The 19,793-nt window shown below is 40.8% G+C and overlaps 1 protein-coding gene across 2 annotated transcripts in view; it reads left to right on the top strand.

The window, feature by feature from the left end:
• Window positions 1-19,793, top strand: part of XPOT (exportin for tRNA) — a gene marked incomplete in the record, with an annotated part of 287,196 nt that overhangs the window by 151,093 nt on the left and 116,310 nt on the right. For both annotated transcript variants that reach the window (XM_053716840.1, XM_053716839.1), the window contains 1 exon segment: window positions 4,695-4,933. In XM_053716840.1, coding sequence (XP_053572815.1) covers window positions 4,695-4,933 — 239 coding nt within the window.

Genomic DNA, 19,793 nt, shown 5'->3' with positions numbered 1-19,793 from the left:
GTGTATCTGTTGTAATTAGTTGAGATTATATCTCCAGCGGTAGTATGTAACCGTTGTCATTATATTCTTTTACATGCAGAGAATGTATCCTTTAGTACTAGTACAATGCCTGTTGTTCCTTCAACATCTAATGTACATGATATCCCTGTGAATATAAAAGATTTTATTGCAAAAGTCTTTGTCTGCTATCCCGCCTTCTAATAAACTTAAAAGGTCTTTTAAAACTTCTCATAAAGTTAATGAAATTTCAAATGATCGACAACATAATGAATTATCCTCCTCTGATGAGGATCTATCTGATTCAGAAGATCCTTCCTCAGATATTGACACCGGCAAATCTACTTTTTATTTAAAATAGAGTATATTCGTTCCTTGTTAAGAGGTGTTGATTACATTGGATATTGAGGAAACTAGTCCTCTTGATACCAAAACTAGTCAATGTTTTTAAACCTCCTGTGGTTACTTCAGAGGTTTTTCCAGCTCCTGATGCTATTTCTGATCTGATTTCTAAGGAATGGAATAGGCCTGGTACTTCTTTTTTTTCCCTTCTTCAAGGTTTAAAGAATTGTATCCTTTGCCAGCAGTTAGTTTGGAGTTTTGAGAAAAGATCCCCAAAGTTAATGGGACCATTTCTACTCTTGCCAAACGTACTACTATTCCTGTGGAAGATAGTACTTCCTTTAAGGACCCTTTAGATCGGAAACCTAAATCTTATCTAAGGAAAGCTTATTTATATTCTGGCTATCTTCTCAGGCCTGCCATTTCTATTGCTGATGTTGCAGCTATATCAACTTTTTGGTTGGAAAGTTTAGCGCAACAGGAAATGGATCCTGATTTGTCTAGTATTGTTCGCTTGCTTCAACATGCTAATCATTTTTCTGTGATGCCATTTTTTATATCAAAATTGATGTTAAATCTATGTCTTTAGCTTTTTTAGCTAGAAGAGCTTTGTGGCTCAAATATTGGAATGCCGACATGGTATCTAAGTCTAGATTACTATCTCTTTCTTTCCAAGGTAATCATTTATTTGGTTCTCAGTTGGATTCAATTATTTCAATTGTCACTGGGGGGAAATGGAGGTTTTTTTTGCCTCAGGATAAAGACCTAAGGGTAAATCTAAAGCTTCTAACCGTTTCGTTCCTTTTAATAAGGAACAGAAACCTAATCCTTCCCCCAAAGAATCTGGTTCGAATTGGAAACCTTCAAGTTGGAATATATCCAAATTATTTAAGAAACCAAAGCCAGCCCCCAAGTCTGCATGAAGGTGCGGCCCTCATTCCAGCTCAGTTGTTAGTGGGCAGATTAAGATTATTTCAATTCATTTGGGCAGATTCTGTCCAAGATTAATGGATTCAGAGTATTGTCTCTCAAGGATTCCGAATAGGATTCAGAATAAGACCTCCTGGGAGAGGATTTTTTTCTCTCATGCATCCCGGCAAATCCAGTAAAGGTTTAGGCTTTTCTAAAGTGTGTTTCAGACCTGGAGCTTTCAGAGGTAATCATATCAGTTCCGTTTCAGGAACAGGGTCTTAGGTTTTATTCAAATCTATTCATTGTCCCTAAGAGAGAGAATTCAATTAGGCCAGTTCTGGATCTTAAAATTTTGAATCGTTTTGTAAGAGTGCCAACTTTCAAAATGGTGACTAGAAGGACTATTCTGCCTTTTGTTCAGCAAGGGCATTATATGTCCACAATAGACTTACAGGATGCATATCTTCATATTCTGATGCATCCAGACCACTATCAGTTTCTGAGATTCTCTTTTCTTGGACAATATCTTGGTACTAGCTCAGTCTTTAAATTCTGCAGAATCTCACACAAATCAACTAGTGTTTCTTCAATGACATGGTTGGAGGATCAAGTTACCAAAGTTACTTTGATTCCTCAGACAAGGGTCACCTTTTTAGGTGTCCAGATAGATTCAGTGTCCATGTCTCTAACAGACCAGAGATGATTAAAATTGGTTTCAGCTTGTCGGAACCTTAAGTCTCAATCATTCCCTTCAGTAGCTATGTGCATGGAAATTTTAGGTCTCATGCAGCATTGGACGCAATCCCCTTTGCTTGTTTTCATATGAGACCTCTCCAGCTTTGTATGCTGAATCAATGGTGCAGGGATTTTACAAAGATATCACAATATATTTAAATCCCAATGTTCGACTCCCTCTGACTTGGTGGTTAGATCACCATCGTATAGTTCAAGGGGCCGCTTTTGTTAGTTCAGCCTGGATTGTGATCACAACAGATGCAAGTCTTTCAGGTTGGGGAGCTGTATGGGGATCTATGACAGCACAAGGGGTTTGGAAATCTCAAGAGGCGAGGTTACCAATCAATATTTTAGAACTCTGTGCTATTTAAGGGCTCTTCAGGTTTGCCTCTGTTGAAGTTAGAACCATTCATTTGTTTTCAGACAGACAATATCACAACTGTGGCATATGTCAATCAGGGTGGGACTCAGTCCCCTAGCTATGAAAGAAGTATCTCGGATACTTGCTTGGGCGAAATCCAGCTCCTGTCTTAATTTCTGCGGTTCATATCCCAGTTGTAGACAATTGGGAAGCGGATTATCTCAGCCATCAGACTTTACATCCGGGGGAGTGGTCGCTCCATCCAGATGTGTTTTCTGAGATTGTTCAGATGTGTGGGGTCTTCTAGAAATAGATTTGATGGCTTCCCATCTAAACAAGAAACTTCCTAGGTACCTGTCCAGGTCCAGGGATCCTGAGGCGGTGGATGCGTTGGCAGTTCCTTGGTGTTACCAACCTGCTTATATTTTCCCGCCTCTAGTTCTTCTTCCAAGAGTGTTCTCCAAGATCATCATGGAACAATCATTTGTGTTGCTGGTAGCTCCGGCATGGCCTCACAGGTTTTGGTATACGGATCTTGTTCGGATGTCCAGTTGCCAACCTTGGCCGCTTCCTTTAAGACCAGACCTTCTGTCTCAAGGTCCGTTTTTTCCATCAGGATCTCAAATCATTGAATTTGAAGGTATGGAAATTGAACGCCTAGTGCTTAGTCATAAAGGTTTCTCTGACTCAGTGATTAATACTATGTTACAGACTCGTAAATCTGTTTCTAGGAAGATTTATTAATGAGTTTGGAAGACTTATATTTCATGGTGTTCTTCTCATAAATTCTCCTGGCATTCTTTTAGAATTTGTAGAATTTTACAGTTTCTTCAGGATGGTTTGGATAAAGGTTTGTCTGCAAGTTCCTTGAAGGGACAAATCTCTTCTCTTTCTGTTTTATTTCACAGAAAGATTACTAAGCTTCCTGATATTCACTGTTTTGTACAGGCTTTGGTCCGTATCAAGCCTGTCATTAAATCAATCTCTCCTCCTTGGAGTCTTTATTTGGTTTTGAAGTCTTTACAGGCTCCTCTGTTTGAGCCTATGCTTTCTTTGGACATTAAGCTACTTTCTTGGAAAGTGTTGTTCCTTTTGGCCATCTCTTCTGCTAGAAGAGTTTCCGAATTATCTGCTCTTTCTTGTAAATCTCCTTTTTTGATTTTCCATCAGGATAAGGCAGTCTTGCAGACTTCATTTAAATTTCTACTTAAGGTTGTGAATTCTTACAACATTAATAGACTACTTGTTGTTCCTTCTTTGTGTCCTAATCCTAAGTATTCTTTGGAGAGATCCTTACATTCTTTGGATGTTGTTAGAGCTTTGAAATATTATGTTGAAGCTACTAAAGATTTCAGGAAGACTTCTAGTCTATTTATCTTTTCTGGTTCTAGGAAGGTCAGAAGACTTCTGCCATTTCTTTGGCATCTTGGTTAAAGCTTTTGATTCTTCAGGCTTATTTGGAGTCGGGTCAGGCCCCGCCTCAGAGAATTACAGCTCATTCTACTAGATCAGTCTCCACTTCGTGGGCTTTTAAGAATGAAGCTTCAGTTGATCAGATTTGTAAAGCAGCAACTTGGTCTTCTTTGCTTCTTCGGAAGCAGTTTTTGGTAGAAAAGGTTTTCAAGCAGCTGTTTGTTTGATTCCTCTGCTTATGTTTATGCTTAAGTTTTTTCTTTTCATTTATGAGAATAAACTTAAATTTTGGGTTGTGGATTAATTCTTTCAGCGAAAAAAGGCTGTTAATATTTTTATCTCTCCCTCTCTAGTGACTCTTCTGTGGAGTTCCACATCTTGGATATTTCTATCCCATACGTCACTAGTTCATGGACTCTTGTCAATTGCATGAAAGAAAACATAATTTATGTAAGAACTTACCTGATAAATTAATTTCTTTCATATTGGCAAGAGTCCATGAGACCCACCCTTTTTATGGTGGTTATGATTTTTTGTATAAAGCATTTATATTTCCAAATTATTATTTTTTATGCTTTTTACTCCTTTCTTTATCACCCCACTACTTGGCTATTCGTTAAACTGAATTGTGGGTGTGGTGAGGGGTGTATTTATAGGTATTTTGAGGTTTGGAAAACTTTGCCCCTCCTGGTAGGATTGTATATCCCATACGTCACTAGCTCATGGACTCTTGCCAATATGAAATAAATAAATTTATCAGGTAAGTTCTTACATAAATTATGTTTTTCTATGTTTCTGGGTTTTAAAGATTTATCTGTGGGGATAAATCATCAGACCAAAAATTAAGTATTTTTTCAGTAGGAGTAACATTGGTTGCCTTTCCATGAAATATATGTTTAAAGCCTTAATGTTCACGTTTTTGCCTTCCCTATAGGAAAATGGCTTTCAGACATTATTGAGCAGTGATGACCAGCTGTTTGTATATGAGACCGCAGGCGTACTTATTGTTAACAGTGATTATCCAGCAGACAGGAAACAGATTCTAATGAGGAATTTACTGAGTCCCTTAATGGAAAAGTTCAAGATCCTCTTGGAAAAACTGATGGTGGAGCAAGATGAAGAACGGCAGACAGTATTAGCAGATTGTCTTAATCATGCTGTAGGATTTGCTAGGTAGGTACCAAATAGGCATGTGTATTGGCAGTTTCGTTAGCTGCCAAACGTGGAAGAAGGTGCTCTCTGCATTTTGATCTCTTCTGAGCTAGATTTATTGTCGTGAAAATGCAGCACAATAATCCAGTGTTAATTTTGGCTGCAAATTTAGTTTTAGTGTCTTGACTAAAATGCCATTTTAGTTTTAGTCGTATTTTAGTCATCTGAATTGTTTTAGTTTGTCTAGTTTTAGTTGACTAAATCTCTAGTAGATTTTAGCTGACTAAAATCCAAGGGGTTTAGTTAAAGTGAAATGCATTATTTAAAGGGACGCTAAAGCCAATTTCATTTGCTTGATGTACCGAGTCCACGGATTCATCCTAACTTGTGGGTATATTGTCCTTCCTGACAGGTAGTAACAAAGAGAGCACCACAGCAGAGCTGTCTATATAGCTCCCCCCTTAACTCCACCCCCCAGTCATTCTCTTTGCTGGCTCTAAGCAGGAAGAGTAAAGAGAAGAGGTGTTAAACTGTTAGTTTTATTTTATCTTCAATCAAGTGTTTGTTATTTTTAAATGTTACCAGTGTTGTACTATTTACTCTCAGGCAGGACATAGATGAAGATTTCTGCCTGGAGGATGATGATCTTAGCATTTGTAACTAAGGTCCACTGCTGTTCCCACAGAAACTGAGGAGTACATGAAAATTTCAGTGTGAGGAACGGTTTCTTGCTATACAGCAATGAGGGGTATGTTCAGTCATATTTTCTGCAGAGACTGTTAACTCAGAAAGGCTGACAGTGTCCCCATTAGGGGAAGGGTAAGCAGTAATCCTAGTGTCATCAGAGGTTTTTACTAGCTTGCATAAAGGGTTATTTTTTTGTGGGCACTCAGTTTATGTGAATTTGGGACAAACGTTTTTGTGTCGAAGTAACGTTTTCTGTTTTATGGGACATTTGCTCGAGGGTTCTTTGGGGTTGTTTATAACCCAAATGGCTTTCAGGCAGGGTTCGTTAGTTTTGTGTAGGCCCCGGCAACATCAAGTGAGGTGGGCGGGGCCTACATTTACAAGCAGCAAGCAACTTCCCCTGAGGTCCTGATCGTCTTCTGAGGGACTAATTGAAGCTTTAAACCCCATATTATCGCTTCCTAAGGGCAGGTAGCGCCACAGCAGAACTGTGGCAAGGTGCTTTAGGAGGTTTTAACCGGTTTTAGACCTATTTCAATCTGTTTTTTTCATTTGGGGGTTTATTGCTTATTAACTTGTGGTGCAATCCTTCTAAAGCTTAGTGGGTACACTGTTAAAATTTCAGAAAAATTGCCGCTTTATGGCAAGTAATGGCATGAAGACATTGCTTGCAAGGCACTGGAAACAAAAATACATCCCCACAGTTGCTGATTGGATCCACACTTTCCAACACATCTTACAATTAGAGGAATATGCATACATTAAATCGAGGACAGAGGTGTCATACGGCTTAATGAAGATCATGTGGGACACATATATAGCAAATAAATTTCATAATTAGCATACGCGAACTAAGTTGTGTTTATGCTTTATTAGGAGATTGATATAGGACCTAAGGCTCCTGACAACTGTGGCAACAGAACGTTTCTAGATACTTTTTGTTAGACGCATTTCACTGCATAACTGTAAAATGTAAAAGAAAATGTTAAACGGTTTGTTGCAATTCCTTTTTTGACTTCTGTATTGTACGAATTTTATTTGACAATAAAACTGTTTATTCAAAAAAAAAAAAAAAAAAAATTTCAGAAAAATTGAAGCAATTGTAACCTGTTTTGCAGTTTGTGTATGCCTTTTTTCCTCTTAAAGGCACAGTACCGTTTTTGCAAATTGTGTTTTTTTTCATTAAATAAAGTGTTTTCCTTGCTTGCTTTATTACTAGTCTGTTAAACATGTCTGACACTGAGGAAACTCATTGTTCAATTTGTTTAGAAGCCATTGTGGAACCCCCTCTTAGAATGTGTCCCACTTGTACTGATATGTCTATAAATTTCAAACAGCAAATTTTGAGTTATAAAAGTTTGGCATTAGATGATTCTCAGACAGAAGGAAATCAGGTTTTGCCATCTAGTTCTCCCCAAGTGTCACAACCAGTAACGCCCACACAAGCGACGCCAAGTACTTCTAGTGCGTCTAATTCTTTCACCTTGCAAGATATGGCTTCAGTTATTAATACTACCCTCACAGAGGTTTTATCTAAGCTGCCTGGGTTGCAAGGGAAGCGCAGTAGCTCTGGGTTAAGAGCAAATGCTGAGCCTTCTGACGCTTTAGTAGCCGTATCCGATATTCCCTCACAATGTTCTGAGGTAGGGATGAGGGATTTGCTGTCTGAGGGAGAGATTTCTGATTCAGGAAAGATGTTCTCTCAGACAGATTCAGATATGACGGCATTTAAGCTAGAGCCACTCTGCTTATTGCTCAGGGAGGTTTTAGCTACTCTGGATGATTGTGACCCTATTGTCGTTCCAGAGAAATTGTGTAAAATGGACAAATATTTAGAGTTTCCGGTTTACACTGATGTTTTTCCGGTCCCTAAGAGGATTTCGGACATTGTTACTAAGGAGTGGGATAACCCAAGTATTCCGTTCTCTCCCCCTCCTGTTTTTAAGAATTTTTTTCCCATTTCTGACACCATAAAGGACTCATGGCAGACCGTCCCTAAGGTGGAGGGAGCTATTTCTACCCTGGCTAAGCGTACAACTATACCTATTGAAGACAGTTGTGCTTTCATTGATCCTATGGATAAAAAATTAGAGGGTCTCCTAAAGAAAATTTTTGTTCATCAAGGTTTTCTTCTTCAACCTATAGCATGCATTGTTCCTGTAACCACTGCAGCTGCCTTTTGGTTTGAGGCTCTAGAAGTGGCTCTTGGAGACCCCACTAGATGATATTTTGGACAGAATTGAGGTTCTTAAGTTGGCTAATTCTTTTATTACAGACGCCGCTTTTCATCTTGCTAAATTAGCGGCTAAGAATTCAGGTTTTGCCATTTTAGCGCGTAGAGCGTTATGTCTTAAGTCCTGGTTAGCTGATGTGTCCTCTAAATCTAAGCTTTTGTCCATCCCTTTCAAAGGTAAGACCCTATTTGGGCCTGCATTGAAAGAGATAATTTCCGACATAACTGGAGGGAAGGGTCATACCCTCCCTCAGGATAAGTCAAATAAGACAAGGACCAAACAAAATAATTTTCGTTCCTTTTGAAACTTCAATAGTGGTCCCTCTACCTCTTCCCCTGCTGCAAAGCAAGAGGGGAACTTTGCTCAATCCAAGCCAACCTGGAGACCTAATCAGGCTTGGAACAAGGGTAAACAGGCCAAAAAGCCTGCTGCTGCCACTAAGTCAGCATGAAGGGGTAGCCCCCGATCCGGGACCGGATCTAGTAGGGTGGCAGACTCTCTCTCTTTGCTCAGGCCTGGGCAAGAGACGTTCAGGATTCCTGGGCAGTAGAAATTGTAACCCAGGGATACCTTCTAGATTTCAAGGATTCCCCTCCAAGGGGGGGGTTCCATCTTTCTCAATTGTCTGTAAACCCGACAAAAAGAGAGGCGTTCTTACTCTGTGTAGAAGACCTTTTTACCATGGGAGTGATCTGCCCAGTTCCAAAAGCAGAACAGGGGCAGGGGTTCTACTCCAATCTGTTTATAGTTCACAAAAAGGAGGGAACCTTCAGACCAATTCTGGATCTCAAGATCCTAAACCAGTGCTTTCCAAACTGTGTGTCGGGACACACTAGTGTGTCGGCAGCAGTGTGTAGGTGTGTCCCTGCTTCAGCACAAATTTTTTTAAATTAAATTTTTTTAGTTTCCTACTTTCTGCCTGCTTGCTACACATCACATGGTTGACTCGTGATTGCTACCTAGTGGGTCACAGATCATCTTAACCTATTGGCGCAGCTCAGTGGGAAATGAAACTATTCCCATTGGCGGCTTTGGCGGCACATTGGCTCCTGACTGCATGTGTAGTCTCCTCAATCAGCTTGTGACTGCATGTGTAGTCAGTGAGTGGGATAGCAGTGTGTTTGCAGTGTGGGCAGTAGTGCAACTCGCAGAGCTATGAGGGCGGCAGCTTAAACGCTGAGATGAAGTCAGAAGTCAAAACGTTTTGTTTTTTTTGCAGCTAGCTCCCAGTAGTGCATTGCTGCTCCTGCTCTTGATATATGGATAGGAAGTGGAAGCTTAAAAAATGCTTGATGATAAAATGCGAGTGTCTTTAATATTCCATCAAATATTCATAAACTGTGTTCATCCCATCAACCTCATACATCCCATTAAAATAGTAAGTAGCTATTGGTGATATTAAACTTTTTTTTAATTCTTGCACATATTTACTGTTACTTGTAAATACACCTTGTTGTTATATCATTTATGTATGTGTCCGGATCTCTTAAAGCAAGTTAGTTTAACCTCAACTGAATTACTGTGTCGCGAAATGATGTTGGTCTAAAAAGTGTGTCACCAACATGAAAAGTTTGGAAAGCTCTGTCCTAAACCAATTCCTAAGAGTTCCATCTTTCAAGTTGGAGACCATTCGGACTATCTTACCATTGATCCAGGAGGGTCAATATATGACCACCGTGGACTTAAAGGATGCGTATCTGCACATTCCTATCCACAAAGATCATCACCAGTTCCTCAGGTTCGCCTTTCTGGACAAGCATTATCAGTTTGTGGCTCTTCCTTTCGGGTTGGCCATGGCGCCGTGAATCTTCACGAAAGTGCTAGGGTCCCTTCTGGCGGTTCTAAGGCCACGGGGCATAGCAGTGGCGCCTTATCTAGACGACATTCTAATTCAAGCGTCGTCCTTCCAACTAGCCAAGTCTCACACGGACTTAGTGTTGGCCTTTCTAAGGTCTCACGGGTGGAAAGTGAACATAAAAAAGAGTTCTCTTTCCCCCCTCACAAGAGTTTCATTTCTAGGGACTCTGATAGACTCGGTGGACATGAAAATATTTCTGACGGAGGTCAGGAAATCAAAGATTTTGTCCACCACCTGCCGAGCTCTTCATTCCATTCCTCGGCCATCAGTGGCTCAGTGTATGGAGGTAATCGGACTAATGGTAGCGGCAATGGACATAGTTCCGTTTGCTCTCTTGCATCTCAGACCATTGCAACTATGCCTGCTCAATCAGTGGAATGGGGATTATGTGGATTTTTCTCCGATAAATCTGGATCAAGAGACCAGAGACTCTCTTCTTTGGTGGTTGTCACAGGATCATCTGTCCCAGGGAATGTGTTTCCGCAGGCCAGAATGGGTTATAGTGATGACGGACGCTAGTCTTCTGGGCTGGGGTGCAGTCTGGAATTCCCTGAAAGCTCAGGGTTTGTGGACTCGGAAGGAGGCTCTCCTACCGATAAATATTCTGGAATTAAGAGCGATATTTAATGCTCTCCAGGCATGGCCTCCTACCGATAAATATTCTGGAATTAAGAGCGATATTTAATGCTCTCCAGGCATGGCCTCAGCTGGCTTCGGCCAGATTCATCAGGTTTCAGTCGGACAACATCACGACTGTGGCTTATATCAATCATCAGGGCGGAACAAAGAGTTCCTTAGCGATGATAGAGGTCTCAAGGATAATCCAATGGGCAGAGGATCACCCTTGCCATCTGTCAGCGATCTATATCCCAGGTGTAGAGAACTGGGAAGCAGATTTTCTAAGTCGTCAGACTTTTCATCCGGGGGAGTGGGAACTCCATCCGGAGGTGTTTGCTCCGCTGGTTCGGCTATGGGGCACACCAGAGTTGTATCTGATGGCGTCTCGTCAGAACGCCAAACTTCCTCGTTACGGCTCCAGGTCAAGGGATCCTCGGGCTGTACTGATAGATGCTCTAGCAGTACCCTGGTCGTTGAACCTGGCTTATGTGTTTCCACCTTTCCCTCTCCTTCCACGTCTGATTGCCAGAATCAAACAGGAGAGAGCATCAGTGATTTTGATAGCGCCTGCGTGGCCATGCAGGACTTGGTATGCAGACCTGGTGGACATGTCATCCCTTCCACCATGGTCTCTGCCATTGAGACAGGACCTTCATATTCAAGGTCCATTCAAGCATCCAAATCTAATTTCTCTGCAACTGACTGCTTGGAGATTGAACGCTTGATTCTATCAAAGCGGTGTTTCTCTGAGTCAGTCATAAATACCTTGATTCAGGCTTGAATGCCTGTTACCAGGAGAATTTATAATAAGATATGGCGTAAATATCTTTTTTAGTGCGAATCCAAAGGCTTCTCCTGGAGTAAAATCAGGATTCCTAGGATTTTGTCTTTTCTCCAAGAGGGATTGGAGAAAGGATTATCAGCTAGTTCCCTAAAGGGACAGATATCTGCTCTGTCTATTTTGTTGCACAAGCGTCTGGCAGATGTTCCAGACTTTCGTGCTTTTTGTCGGGCTTTAGTTAGAATTAAGCCTTTGTTTAAACCTGTTGCTCCGCCATGGAGTCTAAATTTAGTTCTTTTATCTTGGAAAATTTTGTTCCTAGTTGCTATCTCTTCAGCTCGAAGAGTTTCTGAACTATCTGCATTACAATGTAACTCTCCTTATCTTGTATTCCATGCTGATAAGGTGGTTTTGCGTACCAAGCCTGGGTTCCTACCTAAGGTTGTTACTAACAGGAATATCAATCAAGAAATTGTTGTTCCTTCTCTGTGTCCTAATCCTTCTTGTAAGAAGGAACGTCTGTTGCACAACTTGGACGTGGTTCGTGCTTTGAAATTTTATTTGCAGGCAACCAAAGATTTTCGTCAAACATCTTCTTTGTCTATTCTGGAAAGCGTAGGGGTCAAAAGGCTACGGCGACTTCTCTTTCCTTTTGGCTGAAAAGCATCATCCGTTTGGCTTATGAGACTGCTGGACAGCAGCCTCCTGAAAGGATTACAGCTCATTCTACTAGAGCGGTAGCTTCCACATGGGCTTTTAAAAATGATGCTTCTGTTGAACAGATTTGTAAGGCTGCGACTTGGTCGTCGCTTCATACCTTTTCAAAATTTTATAAATTTGATACTTTTGCTTCTTCGGAGGCTATTTTTGGGAGAGAGGTTTTGCAAGCAGTGGTGCCTTCCGTTTAGGTTCCTGTCTTGTCCCTCCCTTCATCCGTGTCCTAAAGCTTTGGTATTGGTATCCCACAAGTTAGGATGAATCCGTGGACTCGGTACATCATGCAAAAGAAAACAGAATTTATGCTTACCTGATAAATTTCTTTCTTTTGCGATGTACCGAGTCCACGGCCCGCCCTGTCTGTTCAAGACAGATAGTATTTTTTTATGTAAACTTCAGTCACCTCTGCACCTTATAGTTTCTCCTTTTCTTCCTTGGCCTTCGGTCGAATGACTGGGGGGTGGAGTTAAGGGGGGAGCTATATAGACAGCTCTGCTGTGGTGCTCTCTTTGCTACTTCCTGTCAGGTAGGACAATATCCCACAAGTTAGGAGGAATCCGTGGACTCGGTACATCGCAAAAGAAAGAAATTTATCAGGTAAGCATAAATTGTTTTTTTTTTGTTTTTTTCATGATTCAGATAGAGCATGCATTTTTAAGCAACTTTCTAATTTACTCCTATTAATTTTTCTTCGTTCTCTTGCTATCTTTATTTGATAAAGAAGGCATCTAAGTTTTTTTGGTTCAGCCCTCTGGACAGCAATTTTTTATTGGTGGATTAATTTATCCAACAATCAGCAAGGACAACCCAGGTTGTTCACCAAAAATGGGCCGGCATCTAAACTTACATTCTTGCATTTCAAATAAAGACACCAAGAGAATGAAGAAAATGTGATAATAGGAGTAAATTAGAAAGTTGCTTAAAATGTAATGCTCTATCTATCTGAATCACAAAAGAAAAAATTTGGGTTCAGTGTCCCTTTAAGCATTTCTCTATCATTTCCAAACTCATTATATACTCCAGGAGACAACAGAACACCTGTTATTATTTATGGAATTAAGGTTTAAACGTGCAATACAGATTTAGCCATTGTGATATATATCGTCTTTATTAAACTTAAAATTAAGTTTAATAAACAAACAGAAGTGCAACTTTAAAATATAAAAAAACAAACTGTAAACTTTATTGGCTGTAGCGTCATTGCACATATTACCCGATATAAAAACTTTAACAGTCCTCTGTTAATTATTAAAACAAGCATTTAAGTAATTCACAACAACAAAAAGTTTGTGCCGCTAGCACAGGCACAGCATAACTTAAACCCATACTCGTGGGTTATGCTTATTTCTATAGGAAGAATCAATTGATTGTTCATAGATTCAAAAAAATTCAGCAACAAAATTAACACTGCTCTAGAACTTTTAAACTCATTTTATACTCCTGGAGTAAAGGTTTATTAACCTGTTTTTATCTATGGTATTAAGGTTTGAACATGCAATACAGATTTAACTGTTGTGGTACATAACGTCTTTATCTTAAAATTAAATAAAACCAAGTTTTGTAAATAAACAAGAAGATAGCCTTGCTTTTTATTTTGCAAAAAACAGTAATTAGATATTGATTATAACACCTTGCATAAAGTGTCAATTTTGACAGCAAATTTTGATTTAGTTTTAGTCAGTCGGTTGACTAAAATGCCATTTTAGTTTGTCGTATTTTAGTTATCAGAGTTTCTTTAGTTTTATTGTCTTTTTAGTCTAGTTTTAATCGACGAAATTAACACTGCACTAATCTGGATTTGCACAGATGTTATTGTGTTGCACTTTCACAAACTCCTGCTCCAAAAACAGACAAAAGCCGTGGCCCCTGCCTTCAATATTCCGCAGCTAATGAAACTTCCAAATGCACATGCCTAGTGTCAAACACTAGAAATAACAAGTTTGGAGAAGAAAATTGCATAATCAACAAATGCATATTAAATTATCAACTTGTATTCCAAATGGGATGTAGACTTTTTTTATTCCCTGTCCCTTTTGTGATTGGTTGACAGCCATCATGTAACACTCATTTACACTCATTTACATATGTCTTTGTTCCAGAATCAGCAGTGCTGTCCCTTCACGGAGGTTAATGATGGAGGTTCCTCCATCTCTCGCACATAGCCCACATCTCTTGAGTGCGAGAGGTGTAGGATTCCCCAGCGTTCCAGCATTTAACTGGTGTGATGGGACAGTGCCACTAATTCTGGAAGAAAGACTGAATATGGTGGAGAAGTAACTACCATTTTACATATGAGGTATGAAGTTCTTGCTTGTCAATAGAAATAAAAATTTTATTTTATTTTTTTATTGCATGTTTCTTCTGTTAAGTGTGATCAGTCCACGGGTCATCATTACTTGTGGGATATTATCTGCTCCCCTACAGGAAGTGCAAGAGGATTCACCCAGCAGAGTTGCTATATAGCTCCTCCCCTCTACGTCACCTCCAGTCATTCTCTTGCACCCAGCAACTAGATAGGTCGTGTGAGAGGACTATGGTGATTATACTTAGTTTTATATCTTCAATCAAAAGTTTGTTATTTTAAAATAACACCGGAGTGTGTTATTACCTCTCTGGCAGAGTTTGAGGAAGAATCTACCAGAGTTTTGCTATGATTTTAGCCGGAGTAGTTAAGATCATATTGCTGTTCTCGGCCATCTGAGGAGTGAGGTAAACTTCAGATCAGGGGACAGCGGGCAGATGAATCTGCATAGAGGTATGTAGCAGTTTTTATTTTCTGACAATGGAATTGATGAGAAAATCCTGCCATACCGATATAATGTCATGTATGTATACTTTACACTTCAGTATTCTGGGAGAATGGTAATTCACTAGAATTACACTGTAAGAAAGACATAAAGCTGTTTAATAACTAGAGATTATGTTTAACGTTTTTGCTGGAATGTAAAATCGTTTTCATTTACTGAGGTACTGAGTGAATAAATGTTTGGGCACTATTTTTCCACTTGGCAGTTGCTTAAATCTGTTTTTTTCTGTCAGTTTCTGTTCTCCCTCACTGCTGTGTGTGTGGGGGAGGGGCGCTTTTACTATGCATCAAATATTTCAGTCAGCACAGCAGAGCTGTGAGAATTATAGTTTGACTGAGATAAAAACGTTTATTCTGTAATTTGTTTCCTGCTTTCAGAAATTGTTATCTTTGCTAATGGGATTAAACCTTTGCTAAAGTTGTGTTGTTTAATTGCTGAGGGGAACAATCCTTTGCTAAAACTGTATATTCTGACAAAGATTGATGCTATAACTTAATTATTTTAACTGTTATAATTTTTTTCTGTGCTTCTTAAAGGCACAGTTCGTTTTCATATTTGTAAATTACTTTGAAAAGTATTTTCAAGTTGCTGTTTATTTGCTAGTGTGTTAAACATGTCTGATTCAGAGGAATATCTCTGTGCTATATGTGTTAATGCCAAAGTGGAGCCCAATAGAAATTTATGTACTAAATGTATTGATGCTACTTTAAAAAACAGTCAATCTGTACAAATTGAACATATTTCACCAAACAACGAGGGGAGAGTTATGCCGACTAACTCGCCTCACGTGTCAGTACCTGCATCTCCCGCTCAGGAGGTGCGTGATATTGTAGCGCCGAGTACATCTGGGCGGCCATTACAAATCACATTACAAGATATGGCTACTGTTATGACTGAAGTTTTGGCTAAACTACCAGAACTAAGAGGTAAACGTGATCACTCTGGGGTGAGAACAGAGTGCGCTGATAATGCAAGGGCCATGTCTGATACTGCGTCACAGTTTGCAGAACGTGAAGACGGAGAGCTTCATTCTGTGGGTGACGGTTCTGATCCAAATAAACTGGACTCAGACATTTCAAATTTTAAATTTAAGCTTGAGAACCTCCGTGTGTTACTAGGGGAGGTATTAGCGGCTCTGAATGATTGTAACACAGTTGCAATCCCAGAGAAAATGTGTAGGTTGGATAAATATTTTGCGGTACCGACGAGTACTGACGTTTTTCCTATACCTAAGAGACTTACTGACATTGTTACTAAGGAGTGGGATAGACCCGGTGTGCCTTTCTCACCCCCTCCTATATTCAGAAAGATGTTTCCAATAGACGCCGCCACACGGGATTTATGGCAAATGGTCCCTAAGGTGGAGGGAGCAGTTTCTACTTTAGCTAAGCGTACCACTATCCCAGTGGAGGATAGCTGTGCTTTTTCAGATCCAATGGATAAAAAATTAGAGGGTTACCTTAAGAAAATGTTTGTTCAACAAGGGTTTATATTGCAACCTCTTCCATGTATTGCGCCTGTCACGGCTGCAGCAGCATTTTGGTTTGAGTCTCTGGAAGAGACACTTCAATCATCCACACTAGATGACATCACACACAAACTTAAATTCCTTAAGTTAGCTAATTCATTTATTTCAGATGCCGTAGTACATTTAACTAAACTTGCGGCTAAAAATTCAGGATTCGCCATTCAGGCACGCAGAGCTCTGTGGCTGAAATCCTGGTCAGCTGATGTTATGTCTAAATCTAAATTGCTTAATATTCCTTTCAAAGGGCAGACCTTATTCGGGCCCGGCTTGAAAGAGATTATTGCTGACATTACAGGAGGTAAAGGTCATGCCCTGCCTCAGGACAAGGCCAAAGCCAAGGCTAGACAGTCCAATTTTCGTTCCTTTCGTAATTTCAAAGCAGGAGCAGCATCAACTTCCTCTGCACCAAAACAGGAAGGAGCTGTTGCTCGCTACAGACAAGGCTGGAAACCTAACCAGTCCTGGAACAGGGGCAAACAGGCCAGAAAACCTGCTGCTGCCCCTAAGACAGCATGAATTGAGGGCCCCCGATCCGGGACCGGATCTAGTGGGGGGCAGACTTTCCCTCTTCGCCCAGGCTTGGGCAAGAGATGTTCAGGATCCCTGGGCGTTAGAGATCATATCTCAGGGATACCTTCTGGACTTCAAATCCTCTCCCCCAAGAGGGAGATTTCATCTGTCAAGGTTGTCAACAAACCTAACAAAGAAGGAAGCGTTTCTACGCTGCGTACAAGATCTTTTATTAATGGGAGTGATCCATCCAGTTCCGCGGTTGGAACAAGGACAAGGGTTTTACTCAAATCTGTTTGTAGTTCCCAAAAAAGAGGGAACCTTCAGGCCAATCTTGGATTTAAAGATCCTAAACAAATTCCTAAGAGTTCCATCGTTCAAGATGGAAACTATTCGAACAATTTTGCCCATGATCCAAGAGGGTCAGTACATGACCACAGTGGATTTAAAGGATGCTTACCTTCACATACCGATTCACAAAAGCCATTACCGGTATCTAAGGTTTGCCTTTTTAGACAGGCATTACCAGTTTGTAGCTCTTCCATTCGGACTGGCTACGGCTCCAAGAATCTTCACAAAGGTTCTGGGCACTCTTCTGGCGGTACTAAGACCGCAAGGAATTTCAGTAGCTCCGTACTTAGACGACATACTGATACAAGATTCAAGCCTTCAAACTGCCAAATCTCATACAGAGATAGTACTGGCATTTCTAAGGTCGCATGGATGGAAAGTGAACGAAGAGAAAAGTTCTCTCTTTCCACTCACAAGAGTTCCCTTCCTGGGGACTCCGATAGATTCTGTAGAAATGAAGATTTACCTGACAGAGGACAGGTTAACAAAACTTCAAAGTGCATGCCGTGTCCTTCATTCTATTCAACACCCGTCAGTAGCTCAATGCATGGAGGTAATCGGACTAATGGTAGCAGCAATGGACATAGTTCCTTTTGCACGCCTACATCTCAGACCACTGCAACTGTGCATGCTAAGTCAGTGGAATGGGGATTACTCAGATTTGTCCCCCACTCTAAATCTGAATCAAGAGACCAGAAATTCTCTTCTATGGTGGCTTTATCGGCCACATCTGTCCAGGGGAATGCCATTCAGCAGGCCAGACTGGTCAATTGTAACAACAGACGCCAGCCTACTAGGTTGGGGCGCTGTCTGGAATTCTCTGAAGGCTCAGGGACTATGGAATCAGGAGGAGAGTCTTCTTCCAATAAACATTCTGGAATTGAGAGCAGTCCTCAATGCTCTTCTGGCTTGGCCCCAGTTAACAACTCGGGGGTTCATCAGGTTCCAGTCGGACAACATCACGACTGTAGCTTATATCAACCATCAGGGAGGGACAAGAAGCTCCCTAGCAATGATGGAAGTATCGAAGATAATTCGCTGGGCAGAGTCTCACTCTTGCCACCTGTCTGCAATCCACATCCCGGGAGTGGAGAACTGGGAGGCGGATTTCTTAAGTCGTCAGACTTTTCATCCGGGGGAGTGGGAACTTCATCCAGAGGTCTTTGCCCAAATACTTCGACGTTGGGGCAAAACAGAGATAGATCTCATGGCGTCTCGACAGAACGCCAAGCTTTCGCGCTACGGGTCCAGATCCAGGGATCCGGGAGCGGTCCTGATAGATGCCTTGACAGCACCATGGACCTTCAGGATGGCTTATGTGTTTCCACCTTTCCCGATGCTTCCTCGATTGATTGCCAGAATCAAACAGGAGAAAGCATCAGTGATTCTAATAGCGCCTGCATGGCCACGCAGGACTTGGTATACAGATCTGGTGGACATGTCATTCTGTCCACCTTGGTCGTTACCTCTGAAACAGGACTTTCTGATTCAGGGTCCTTTCAAACATCAAAATCTAACTTCTCTGAAGCTGACTGCTTGGAAATTGAACGCTTGATCTTATCAAAGCGTGGTTTTTCTGAGTCAGTTATTGATACCTTAATACAGGCTAGGAAGCCTGTTACCAGAAAGATTTACCATAAAATATGGCGTAAATACCTATATTGGTGCGAATCCAAAGGTTACTCTTGGAGTAAGGTTAGGATTCCTAGGATATTGTCTTTTCTACAAGAAGGTTTAGAAAAGGGGTTATCCGCTAGTTCCTTAAAGGGACAGATCTCAGCTCTGTCCATTCTGTTACACAAGCGTCTGTCAGAAGTTCCAGACATTCAGGCTTTTTGTCAGGCTTTGGCCAGGATTAAACCTGTGTTTAAAGCTGTGGCTCCACCATGGAGTTTAAACCTTGTTCTTAACGTTTTACAGGGTGTTCCGTTTGAACCCCTTCATTCCATTGTTATAAAGTTGTTATCTTGGAAAGTTCTATTTTTAATGGCTATTTCCTCGGCTCGAAGAGTCTCTGAGTTATCAGCCTTACATTGTGATTCTCCTTATTTGATTTTTCACTCGGATAAGGTAGTTCTGCGTACTAAACCTGGGTTCTTACCTAAGGTAGTCACTAACAGGAATATCAATCAGGAGATTGTTGTTCCATCCTTGTGCCCAAATCCTTCTTCGAGGAAGGAACGTCTTTTGCACAATCTGGATGTAGTTCGTGCCCTTAAATTTTATTTACAGGCAACTAAAGATTTTCGACAAACGTCTTCCCTGTTTGTCGTTTACTCTGGTCAGAGGAGAGGTCAAAAAGCTTCTGCTACCTCTCTCTCTTTTTGGCTTCGTAGCATAATTCGTTTAGCTTATGAGACTGCTGGACAGCAGCCTCCTGAAAGAATTACAGCTCATTCCACTAGAGCTGTGGCTTCCACTTGGGCCTTTAAGAATGAGGCCTCTGTTGAACAGATTTGCAAGGCTGCAACTTGGTCTTCGCTTCATACTTTTTCCAAATTTTACAAATTTGACACTTTTGCTTCCTCGGAGGCTATTTTTGGGAGAAAGGTTCTTCAGGCAGTGGTTCCTTCTGTATAAAGAGCCTGCCTATCCCTCCCGTCATCCGTGTACTTTTGCTTTGGTATTGGTATCCCACAAGTAATGATGACCCGTGGACTGATCACACTTAACAGAAGAAAACATAATTTATGCTTACCTGATAAATTCCTTTCTTCTGTAGTGTGATCAGTCCACGGCCCGCCCTGTTTTTTAAGGCAGGTAAATATTTTTTAAATTATACTCCAGTCA

The sequence above is a fragment of the Bombina bombina genome, chromosome 6 (assembly GCF_027579735.1).
Source record: "Bombina bombina isolate aBomBom1 chromosome 6, aBomBom1.pri, whole genome shotgun sequence".
Classification (NCBI taxonomy): Eukaryota; Metazoa; Chordata; class Amphibia; order Anura; family Bombinatoridae; genus Bombina; species Bombina bombina.
This window is presented reverse-complemented; position numbering and strand designations above follow the sequence as displayed.